This window comes from Phoca vitulina, unplaced genomic scaffold (assembly GCF_004348235.1).
Source record: "Phoca vitulina isolate PV1807 unplaced genomic scaffold, GSC_HSeal_1.0 scaffold40, whole genome shotgun sequence".
NCBI lineage: Eukaryota > Metazoa > Chordata > Mammalia > Carnivora > Phocidae > Phoca > Phoca vitulina.
The window spans coordinates 10946-23575 of NW_022589743.1; the positions used below are offsets into that span (position 1 = coordinate 10946).

At 39.2% G+C, this 12630-nt stretch overlaps 2 protein-coding genes and 1 non-coding gene across 5 annotated transcripts in view; 2 read left to right on the forward strand and 1 right to left on the reverse strand.

Moving 5' to 3' along the window:
* Window positions 1-1416: 1416 nt before the first annotated feature.
* LOC116647590 (keratin-associated protein 4-12-like) lies at window positions 1417-1947 on the forward strand. Of its 2 annotated transcripts, XM_032429082.1 has the most exons (2): window positions 1417-1601; window positions 1683-1947. In XM_032429082.1, the coding sequence occupies exons 1-2, from the start codon at window positions 1417-1419 to the stop codon at window positions 1945-1947; spliced, it is 450 nt and encodes a 149-aa protein (XP_032284973.1). The 2 variants fall into 2 exon arrangements, with proteins under 2 accessions (XP_032284973.1, XP_032284972.1); XM_032429081.1 differs by having other exon boundaries at window positions 1417-1947.
* Window positions 1948-7780: 5833 nt separating this feature from the next.
* LOC116647490 (keratin-associated protein 4-6-like) overlaps window positions 7781-12630 on the forward strand; it is an 11651-nt gene continuing 6801 nt past the window's right edge. The window contains exons 1-2 of one of the 2 annotated variants that reach the window (XM_032428903.1): window positions 7781-8054; window positions 9769-9770. In XM_032428903.1, the coding sequence (XP_032284794.1) occupies window positions 7781-8054; window positions 9769-9770 (276 nt within the window). Of the gene's footprint in view, window positions 8198-9768; window positions 9771-12630 lie in introns of both variants that reach the window. The other variant, XM_032428902.1, reaches the window with a different exon arrangement.
* On the reverse strand, window positions 11374-11480 carry LOC116647764. Its single transcript, XR_004302372.1, has one exon. It is a non-coding gene; the product is annotated as a U6 spliceosomal RNA (small nuclear RNA).

Genomic DNA, 12630 nt, shown 5'->3' on the forward strand with positions numbered 1-12630 from the left:
ACAGTAAAGTTAGCATTTTTCCCTTAGAAATTAATAAATAACTGATGAGGAAATATTTTATTTTTTAAAAGATTTTATTTATTTATTTGTCAGAGAGAGACAGACAGAAAGAGAGCACAAGCAGGGGGAGTGGCAGAGGGACAGAGAGAAGCAGGCTTCCCGCTGAGCAGGGAGCCCGATCCCAGGACCCCAGGATCATGACCTGAGCTGAAGGCAGACGCTTAACGACTGAGCCACCACCCAGGTGCCCCCCTGATGAGGAAATATTTTAAAGGTGTGCAAATATCCTGTCCCTCAACAAACTTTCACCTATTAGCTGTAGCATCCATTGATGATATTTACCTGAATCGAGTTTTATTATGAGGGTTGTAAACAGTGATTTTGTGACTCAGTTTTTCCTTCTACATTTATTAGTTGACATTCTACTACCATGGATAACTTTCTCATCTTTTTCATTTCTTTAATTAGTCTCAATATGGACTCATGAGTTCTTTTTTTTAATGGGTTAAAATCCATTACTACCACTATTCATTTTGCTGTTCAAGTTGTTCCATACTGGACCAGTGAGAATCCCTTCAAAGAGGCCCCAAATAAATACCTTTTAATATTTACAAACAATGAGGGGCACCTGGGTGGCTCAGTCGTTAAGCGTCTGCCTTCGGCTCAGGTCATGATCCCAGGGTCCTGGGATCGAGCCCCGCATCAGGCTCCCTGCTCCTCGGGAAGCCTGCTTCTCCCTCTCCCACTCCCCCTGCTTGTGTTCCCTCTCTGGCTGTCTTTCTCCCAGTCAAATTAAAAAAAAAAAAAAAAAAAAAATTTACAAACAATGAGTTGTTGCTAACGGTTTCAAATTGAACACAGGAAGTAATACTTAGCACATACTTTGAAACAGCCAGAGTCTATTCTCTAATGAGTATTTGTGACTCACAGATAGGGTCTGTCTTCCTCATAGCACACAGGTAACTCATAAAGATGAACTTTTTTCTATTCCCTACTATAATTCTACCTCTCTTTTGACATCAAAAGAGACCTTGGCATCATGTGAATAATTTGTCCAAACAATATCATGGAGTGATACACAGATCATAGGTAAACATCAGTGACTGAACCCATGTGATAGGCCCTTTTGACAAACAAGAAAATAGAAAAGACAATTTTGAGAATGACCAGATTGGAAATCTTAACACACCAGGAAAAGGAAATCTTATTTTTCTTCATTTGAAAATATTTAACCAGAAAAACACAGTGATCTAATTTAATGACTAATATTTCTTTAGGAAAAGAAAACTAGGAAATTGTCCAGGACAAGAACATAGCAGCTTCAGCAGAGTATAAAAGAGGACAAGCAGCAGAGGGATTTTCAAATTCACTAAGCTCACTCTCTTACTAATATCAGAACCTCCACCCTCTGACACCATGGTCGACTCCTGTTGTGGCTCCATCTGCTCTGACCAGGGCTGTGGCCAGGAGACCTGCTGCCACCCCAGCTGCTGCCAGACCACCTGCTGCAGGGCCACCTGCTGCCGCCCCAGCTGCTGTGTGTCCAGCTGCTGCCGGCCCACCTGCTGCCAGACCACCTGCTGCCGCCCCAGCTGCTGTGTGTCCAGCTGCTACCGCCCCTCCTGCTGTGGTTCCAGCTGCTGCCGCCCCTCCTGCTGTGGCTCCAGCTGCTGTGGCTCCAGCTGTTGCCGCCCCTCCTGCTGCCGCCCCTCCTGCTGCGGTTCCAGCTGCTGTCGCCCCTCCTGCTGCATCTCTAGCTGCTGCCGCCCCTCCTGCTGTGACTCCAGCTGCTGTGGCTCCAGCTGCTGCCGCCCCTCCTGCTGCTGCCCCTCCTGCTGCCTGCGCCCAGTCTGTGGCCGGGTCTCCTGCCACACCACTTGCTATCGCCCCACCTGTGTCATCTCCACCTGCCCCCGTCCCATGTGCTGTGCCTCCTCTTGCTGCTGAGCCCCCTGCCCTGTGACCACTGTCTCTGTTTACCTCTGCCCCACATTTGTAGACCCTCCTTTTAGAACACATGGAGTGGAAATGATGTTGCTCAATGGAATTGGGCCTTAATTCCACTGAGGAAACCAATCATGCTGTTGAAGAAGATGGATATGACACGGAGCACTTATACAGTAACAGATTTTACCCTTCGACCTGACAATTGGTGAAATCATTCTCCTAACTTCCCTTTTATAGGCTTTTTCTGTAACCTGATATATTTTTGTACCAAAATAAAGTTACTTCCCTGCATTAACAATTCAGTGTGATTGTTGCTCCATTAAGATTTTGTCTTCAGCTGGTAGGCAAGTGTATTTGACCTACACCTGCAGGATACACACATGGTCTTGTCACTTCTCAATAATAGTCAGGTTCCAGTATTCACTGCCTGATTCTTTCCTATGTGCCTCCTTATTTCATGGGCAAATCACCTAACACTATGAACCTGCCCTAGGAAAAAAAACAAAAGAGTGAAAAGTAGACGTTTGGAAGACTGTAGGTATATAAAAGCAAAAAGAACACAATACATGTTTCATGCATCACACCAGCCACCACAGTTATGCAATGTATTGTTCAGCACAGTCTACAGGTTTGTATTCAGGCTTGTACTCAATGGCACTGATGTCATCCACGCAGCAAATCAAATGTGCACCGATTCCGACTCTATTTGCAACAGGGCCTCAGTCAGGTCTCATTTTTTTCTGTTGATAGAGAGTTTCAGATCCTCAAGCATTCAAGGGACAGGGAGATAGCCTAGATGAGTAAAGCATGCCCTTGATAAGATGATGTGTTTGGTGGAAACTGGGATAAACTGTAGACTGCATGACCACATAAGAGGGTATTCCTGAGTTCCTGTCAATTGCTTCCATGGGAAAACGGGGACCCATTGTTTTCACTGAAAAGTGGGTCTGCTTTCACTGACCCTCCCAAATGCCAGTTTCTTCATTCATTCATCCAAATGATATTTATTGAACATTTATTACACGGGAGGCACTGTTAAAGGTACTAGAGTAGCAGCAGAGACCAACACACAGAAAGCTCTCTATAGTAATGGAGCAGATATTCTAGTAGAGTTTATTTACTTTTAAATGTTTTTCTATACATTTGTCCACTCAGGTTTCTACACAATATTTTTTCTCTGTGCTTTTACTTGTATGAATAAGACTGAGCTTTGAAACCCCTCTTTAGATGAAAGTATCTGTGATACACATGGCGACATTGTTGCCAAAAGGACAGTTTTACTAATGACGTACCCCACCCTTCAACCCTAGAGCCACCATAAGGTCGCCAAGTTAGGAGAGGGAGGTAGGGGACACCTTCACTGATGAGGAACAGAATGGAGCTAAATCATCAATTACTCACTTGGGGTGAGAACTAACAGAAGGTGGGGCTCCCACACTACAACTCCTGAAACTAGTAAGTGAATTTGACAAGGACGTGAGATTTATATCATTATAAATTAATTTTATTTTATTTCTTAATTGTATTTTATATACTATCAACAATTATTTAATTAAATTAAATTAAGAGCAATTCTGTTTTCAAAAGCATCAAAAACATAGGGAAAAAGGCAACAAAAACATGGAAGAGCTCTGCCCCCACAGCTGCAAAATTTTACAAAGAGAAATTAGAGAAGGTCTAGATAAATGGAGATGTATGCCACGTCCCTGGATTGGAAGGAGGTTTAGTGTTAAAATGTCAATTCTCCTGCAGTCTATCTAAAGATTCAATGTAATCCCAATCAAAAATCTCAGAAGACTTTTTAGTAGATGCTTAGAAGCAAAGAACCTAGAATTTCTAAAGCAATCTTGAAAAATGAAACAAAGGGAAAAGTGACCTAGAAAATAGGTAGAGAATATATGTAATAGATATCCCAAAGGGAGAAACAAAGCAATGAAACATACTAAGAACTATAATTCAAATAAAGGAATAGTTGTATATACCTGGATAAATCAGCCCATGGTGGTAAAAACTGAGGCATAATAACAATAAATGTATAACATATAATACTACATTACATTATATTATGATGATATAAAACTACTGGATTTTAAAGAAAAAAATCATTTGAGTATCTAGGCAAAATATCCATGTCAGTTAAAAGGAAAAAGAAACAGGATAGTGTTCACACATTTTGATGGCAACACTTCATGTCAGAAGATAATAAAGTAACATTCTTAAGACATTCAAGGAAAGAAAATGTGATCCCAGGATTTATATCCAGCCAAACCAAACTCCATGCCACAAATAAACTACTGTGAACATGAGAGACCTCAGGGAATATTCTCCCTGTGGGCCTACCCTAAGGCATTTGTTAGTGAATGAGCTTTAAACAAACAAGATGACTGAAGATATTGGAGGGACATCTACATGAAGACTAGCAGAGGGTGATATATAAATATATTATGGGCTGAATATATATGAGAAATACATACTTCTTATCTGTAGAACTAAGAATGAATGATGAACAGGCAAGAGGCAGTATGATATCTGATGGCCAAAGACTGACCACGTAGATATAGTGCAATTTAAAAACAAAAAAAAAACAGAGGAAAAGGAACGAGAATACATAAAGTAGAAAAATGTTGCTAATTGCCTAGGTAGTAACAGATCTAATGCTGAAGCAGTGGGGGATGAAGAAGTAACTAAGTCATTTCAATATTCCTTAAAATAGAGAATCAAGTGACAGCAGCCAGAAAATCAGTCTCGTAGAGTATTATATACAAATGTTTTTTTAAAGGTAACTGTTAGTATAAAATACAAACCTTGCTAAATATCAAAGACATACTGAGAAAGAGAGAGAATAAAGCAATGAGGATTAGAGGTAAAGACAGAGAAATAGAGGTAGAGATGTAGGTATTTAACATATCTATTACATATGCATAACTCACTACATGTTGTATGACACTATTCATTATATATTATATGTCACTTCATTATGATACACATGTAACAAACTACATATATAATAAAAATTACATAACTAAAGTCAAACATATTGATCAATTGACCATACCAATACATGTAATAGGCTCAACTCACCTGTAAAAAGAAAAAGATTTTCAGATTGGCTAAAAAATAAAAACCCAACACTGCTGTGTACAAGAGATACAACTAAAACAACAGGTTTCAGAAGGTTAAAAGTAAAAGTCTAAAGACATATCATAGAAAATGCAAATAAAATAAAGCAGAAGTCACAATTTTTATACCAAACAAGTTAGGTTTTTACCAAAAAGCATTACAGGACACAAAGTGGGATACTTTATTATAGTAAAGGCTACAGTGAAAATATAACTACAAAGTTAAACTTCAGAAACAAACGGTGATGCAAGAATAAAAAGACACAAGCCAAAATCAAAGACTAAAATACTGTGTACTTAAAGAAAGAACATGTGAAGAAAAATTAATAAGAATACAAAATAACTACACATAATTAATAAGGTAGATCTTGCAGATATGGATCAAATTCACAACCCCCAAGTTAAAAAAGATACTTCTTTTCAAGTGCACGGTATTATTTTTAATAGTGAAAGCCTGAACACAACCCAAATGTCCATCAATAGGGTGCTAGCTAAATAAATCATATTACGGCAACAGAATAGGACATTTTGTGGCTAAAAATGAAATGAATATCTGAACTATACTACTGTGAAATAACATAACTCTGGGATAAATTGTTAGGTGAAGCAAAGCAAATTGGAGTAAAGTGTATCTAGTGTACAACCATTTACCTAAGAAACAAAGGAGATACAACTATGCAAATGCAAACACACTTATATTTAAAATAGCAGTGGGAGGGAAAACCTTACATTATAAAAATGATTCTCTGTGGGGGAGGGAAGGAATAGAAATAGCAAGACTTCCTTAAACATGCCTCACTTTGTAGAATTTATTTTGGGAGGTTAAGTATGTAATTGCAAAACAACATTTAAATTTAAAAAGTGATTCCTAGAAAGTATTTTTTTAAAAACTCACTGATGACGTGCTCTGTTCCATGCATGATGAAAATACTATAAGGTTCAAGCGTTCACCTCAGGTGTCTCTATCCAGCTGGAGACAGATAATCACATTCAGGTTACAGTAGATGTGAGAAGTTTGAGTGTTCCACAATGTGATATCAACACAGATGAGGAGGAGCAGATGAGGTTTAAAAAAAAAAAGAAGAAGAAGAAGAAGAAATGTCAAGGAAAACAAAAGGGAGGAGGGAGCCCTCTGGGCTGGAACTTAAAGAGAGAATAAGGAATTGCTGAGTTGATGTGGGAGAATGAACTTTCTAAGGCTCTAAGGAGATGTAACAGCACAATCAAAGGGATACACTTCATAGGATTAGCAACCTAACACTCCTCTATGTGAACTCTTAGAGAATAATGAGTACCTCATGGGTTCTTTAAGAAGAAAAATCAACACAAAAATTACAAAGCATTCAGCAGACTAACTGGCACATGGCAAGCACAAACAGTATCTGTAGTATCTCATTTTTCACTGTAAGTACATGAGCCTTAAATACATAATGCTTGTTTTGGACACTAATTCTTTGATGCTTTGAATATTTGCCAAAATCTTGCCTTTCAATATACCAGAGTTAAGTGCCTATACAAACAGCAAGGCTTATCTGTCTACATCTTCTTTAAGCAGAAGGACTTGAATTTGAATTATGGAAAGAGCACAAGAAAAAGATGCTTTAAATAAAACCTTCTATATAATGCAGAATCTATTACATAAGTTGGCCAATCAAAAGAAAGATCAAACTTGCTCAACTTTGGCATACTATATGTGGAAAAGATTCCTGAAGGAAAAAGTTCATTTCTGAAAATGGTTCTTTCATCAAAAAGGAATGAGTCAAAGCTACATCTTGACGTAGAGTCATTACAATGAGTTTAGAACGCCGTTTGTGACCCTCTGACTCTCCAATCATCCAGGAAACACAGTCCAGTCCTCCCCATCCAAGTAATCCCAGTGATGAATCTTTCCTATTTCCTTATCAGCACTCCACCTGACAGTAGCATGCATTTTCCCACATTGAGAAAGAAAGAGAGAAAGAGAGAAAGAAAAGGAAAGAAAGGGTGAGGGAGAGAGACGTGGCACTGTAATAGCCATCCTCAAAATATGATCATGGAAAATAAAGAATGAAATCCATAATCATATTTTGAGGATGGTTATCACAATGACAATCCTCTCTCTCTCTCTCTCTCTCTCTCTGGTCAAAGTGGAAAAATGCATGCTACTGTCAGGTGGAGTGCTGATAAGGAAATAGGAGGAAAGACTCATCACTGGGTGAAATAGGTGATGGGGATTAAGGAGTGCACTTGTTGTGATGAGCACTGGGTGATGTATAGAATTGTTGAATCACTATATCATACACCAGAAACTAATGTAACACTGTATGTTAACTATACTGGAATTAAAATAAAATAAAATATGATCATTGGAGTCATACACAAAAATGGGACACACAGAAAAAGTCAGTAATAGAATATCATATGACAGCTCCAACTTACAAGATACATTAGACAGAAAAAAAATGGGAAAGTGGTTCAATGAATCACACGCTGAAGAAAAAGGGAAATGATGTTTTTCTTAGATACTGGCATATTTAACCTGATAAACATAATTATTGACTTAGTAACACTAATTGTTTCCTGGCAGGAATAACAACAAGAGTGTTCCTCACGGTAACATCAGCTACTCAGCAGAGTATAAAAGGGGACAGAGGAAAGGAGACATTCAAATTCAAGAAACCACGTGGAAACCCACTTATACCCACTTGTGGAACCCCACTCCTTCCACTGACACCATGGTCGACTCCTGTTGTGGCTCCATATGCTCTGACCAGAGCTGTGGCCAGGAGACCTGCTGCCACCCCAGCTGCTGCCAGACCACCTGCTGCAGGACCACCTGCTGCCGCCCCAGCTGCTGTGTGTCCAGCTGCTGCCGGCCCAGCTGCTGCATTTCTAGCTGCTGCCGCCCCTCCTGCTGTGGCTCCAGCTGCTGCAGGCCCAGTTGCTGCATCCCTAGCTGCTGCCGCCCCACCTGCTGCCAGACCACCTGCTGCCGCCCCTCCTGCTGTGGTTCCAGCTGCTGTGGCTCCAGCTGCTGCAGGCCCAGCTGCTGCATCTCTAACTGCTGCCGCCCCTCCTGCTGTGGCTCCAGCTGCTGTGGCTCCAGCTGCTGCCGCCCCTCCTGCTGCTGCCCCTCCTGCTGCCTGCGCCCAGTCTGTGGCCGCGTCTCCTGCCACACCACTTGCTATCGCCCCACCTGTGTCATCTCCACCTGCCCCCGTCCCGTGTGCTGTGCCTCCTCTTGCTGCTGAGCCCCCTGCCCTGTGACCACCATCTCCATTTACCTCTGCCCCTCAGATATAGACTCTTTTTGTGCCAACCATTAGGACACAGGAAGTGGGGTTAATGTTGCTCAACTGAGTTGCATCTCATGATTCCAATGAGCCCATCACAGTCCCACTGACTCTGTGAGCACATTCTGGCCTCAGTCCAAATTCTACTTCTGCACCTCTCCCTTTCATCCAAGTGTGAATTTTCTTACAACATACCAACTACAATGTTGTATTGACCAATTCTCCCAAATTTTCCTTAATTTTGAGGCACCAGCTCATCAAGCTCAAGGAGTTGAAGTTTGATTTCAGTATTTCTACATTACAGATTTTTATAGTCTCTCTCTTGTCCAGTGGATCCTCTTTTATAATCCTTATTCCCCAAATTTTCCTATGTTATAAACTCTATGCCAAAATAAACCACCATTTTCTTGTATGAAAATTCAGTGTGATGGTACTCTTCTATAAGATTTTCAATGCAGTCACTGGGTAATATAGAAGACTGATGAGTCACTGACCTCTACCTCTGAAACCAATAATACATTATATGTTAACTAATTGAATTTAAATTAAAAAATAAAATAAAAAATAAATTTAAAAAAAGATTTTCTGTACAGTCTGGACAACTATATTTTACCTACATGTGTAGCACAGACAATATGGCTTTGTCAATTTTACAAAAGAGGGAGAGCCCACATTAGTCACAGCTTCAGTTTCACTGGCAGTTTTAAGTTCTTAGATAAAACAGATATTCTTGGGAATTCATGGATAAAAATCTGAGAAAAACTTTTTTGGAAAACCTGTAAGCAATTAATGCTCCCTGGGACATCTTTTCCATATTATATATCTGTGAAAGCAGTTAATAGTAATTATAAGGAAAATGAAACTGAATGTACCTGGGAGCAATTGATGATTTGGGAAAACAATGAAAGGCTGAGAGTGATAAATCAGAGATTAAAGGACAAATGTAAAAGTCAGAGGTTTCACTGGCAGCATAGAAATTGACTCTCATAAAGGGTAAATAAAGCTGAGGACCAAGGCTAGGACTTCATCAGAGGAGGAGCAGAGCTCCAGAGGTGGTTGTTCATTCAGCCTAGGTAGTTCTGCCATGCCAAGGTAGAGAAGGGAACCCTGAGATATGAGATGGAGACATCTGGATTGATGCACTTGAAGGTCTTGAGCCCCCAAATTTCCCTGAACCCTCTGGGCTTGCAGAAGTGATCTGATTTCTTTGCTGACATTTAGTGCCACCTCCATTCGTGAAGATGATGCAGAAGCTTCAGTCTTGAAAAACAGACAACACAAGCCCCTCTCACTACCTTCTCCCACCTCCCTTTGTCACAGACCAATAACTACGGTTAAGATACACAACTAACCCAGAGAATGGCTGAACCTGTTAATGGGAGACTATATCCCAAAAGATCTGTAGGACCCAAAGACTGCTTCAGAGATAGTGGTGTGCTTTTTCATCAGGAGGCCTATATTGTCCAGTTGTCTCCCTTTTTTGATGTTATCAGCTGTTGATGATCATCTCCTAGGACCATTATTTCATTTAGGCATAGCAAAATCATGATATTGCAATTCTATTATTCCACTCCCTGCTATTTATTAGCTGGGATAATTCCATAAAGAGAAACTTCACCTCATCAACATTTAGTAATCCAGGGGAATAGTATGTACAGGAAAGGCAAAATAAATGTTTGATTCTTTCCCTTTATTTACCAGTTTGCATCCCCCAAGGATGATGAAAGAGTTTGTTGTTTTTTTAAATTTTGCATTAATATGAACTCATGGATTTCAATATACTTGATGGTAAATCAATCCATTCCAGTTCATATCCCTCTACTGATGTTCAAATAAGCAACTTCAAGTTGGCCTCCAAGACCTTCCGACATGAATCTAGCACTCTGAAAATTCCTTGCTTTTTCATATAACAGGATATTGCAGACTCGTTTATACACTTCCTTCCCTAGACTTCTAATCAGCCATTTCTCTGAGGAGCCCCAGTTCCTTTCAGGAGGAAACAGTATTTGAGACCACAATTTGAAATATGCAGATGTTCACTACTACTAATCACTTTCTTCTAGCTTTTTCAGCATTCACAAGTAGAAAATAGGTATTTAAGTGGTAAACCATGTCATGAGTTTCTAGTGAGAACTACAGGGCTTTTATTTAACCTCATATATCTTATAAATCTCATTTCTCCTCTGCCAAAAATGTCTCAGTGACAACAATGTATTTATACTCATTTTCTTTTTTCTATAATGTTTGTCCAACTTTATTCTAAAGTTCCATTTTCTTTATTCTATAATGTCAGGATAACATTACCAATACTAACAACAATACAGTTACTGAAAACAAACTTAAGACTGTTTTTCAGTTGTTTTACATATTTTTGATCTGGGAATAGTTGCTTTTTATGCATACAGTTAGGTTCTTTTGTTATTATTGTTGTTTTAATGATTTTGAGATTTAAAATTTTTTTATTTTGTTTTATAACCATGTAAAATATTGACATGAGTCCAAAGTCAAACCTACAGAACAAGGTATATTCCAATAATTTAGCTGTTATCCTGTCTTCTCCACTCTATCTCCTCTACCTTCTCTGAGTCAACTTTAAAAAAAATTATGACTGATACTCCCATTATTTTTTCTTTTCTTCTCAGCTTTATTAAGGTACAATTGACATACAAAAATTGCACTTAAAGTACATAATTTGATGTTTTGATATATACTGATGAAATCAACACCACCATCAAGGTAATGAACATCTATCACCCCCTTTGTAATTCTTTCCCATCCCCTCCCCCAGGGAACTACCAATCCACTGTCACTATAAATTTGTGTCGATTTTCTAGAATTTAATGGAATCCTACCATTGCGTACACTGTCTTGCCTGGCTTTTCACTCAGTATAATTATATTGAAATTCATGTTGTCATGTGCATCACTAGTTCTTTTTTTTCTGTTTATTTTTCTGTATTTTCCAAGTTTATGTTTTACTTTAACCATTCTCTGTCTCCAGCTCTCTCCTGTGCACCTGTGTGTACGTGCCCTCTGAGGAATATGGAATGCTTCACGAATTTGTGTGTCATCGTTGTGCAAGGGCCATGCTAATCTTCTCTGTATTGTTCCAACTTTAGTATATGTGGTGCTTAAGTGAACACTAGTGCACCTCTTTTTATGACTGAGAAGTCTTTCATAGTATGGAGACATGACATTTGTTTATTCACCTGTTGGTGGACACTTGGGTTGTTTCCCAGATTTTTTTATATTACAAATAAAATCTCCATGAACATTTGTGAACAAGTCTTTATATGGACATATCATTTTAGCTTTATTTTTTAAATTTTAATTCCAGTGTAGTTAACATACAGTGTTATAGTAGTTTCAGGTATACAATATAGTGATTCAGCAATTCCATATATTATTCAGTGCTCCTCAATGTAAGTGCACTTTTTTTTTTTTAAGATTTTATTTATTTGACAGAGAAAGACACAGCGAGAGAGGGAACACAAGCAGGGGGAGTGGGAGAGGGAGAAGCAGGCTTCCCACAGAGCAGGGAGCCCGATGTGGAGCTCAATCCCAGGACGCTGGGATCATGACCTGAGCCAAAGGCAGACGCTCAAAGACCGAGCCACCCAGGCGCCCAAGGTAAGTGTACTCTTAATCCCCTTCACTTATTTCGCCCATCCACCTATCCACCTCCTCTCTGGTAACTACCTGTTCTCTATAGTTAAGAGTCTGTTTTTTGGTTTCTCTCTTTTTTCCCCCCTTCGTTCATATGATTTTATTTCTCTTGGGGAAATACTTTGGGGTGGAATGGCTAAGTCATATAGTAGGTGTCTTTAACTCTTTAAAATAAAAACTGTCTGTTTTACAAAGTGATTGTGCCATTTTATGTTCCTTCCTTGTATGAAAGTTCCAATGGCTTCATGTTATCACCAACACTGTAAGGTCAAGCTTGTTAATGTCAACCATTCTAGAGTGTGTATGGTATTATCTCATTGGGGTTTTAATGTGAATTTTCCTAATGATTAATGATGTTAAACATCTTTTCATGGGTTGACTTTCCATCTGTATATTTGCTTTGATGAAGGTCTATTCAAATCTTTTGCCCATTTTTGTTGGGTTGCTTATTATTGAGTGATAAGAATTCCTTATATGTTCCAGACATTTTTCCAAAGACATCCAAATGGCCAACAGACACATGAAAAAGTGTTCAATATCGCTCGGCATCAAGGAAATCCAAATCAAAACCTCAATGAGATACCACCTCACACCAGTCAGAATGGCTAAAATTAACAAGTCAGGAAA

Bases quoted from the DNA above. Each gene is read 5' to 3' on its own strand.
- LOC116647590 (XM_032429081.1), top strand. From the start codon at position 1,417: ATGGTCGACTCCTGTTGTGGCTCCATCTGCTCTGACCAGGGCTGTGGC.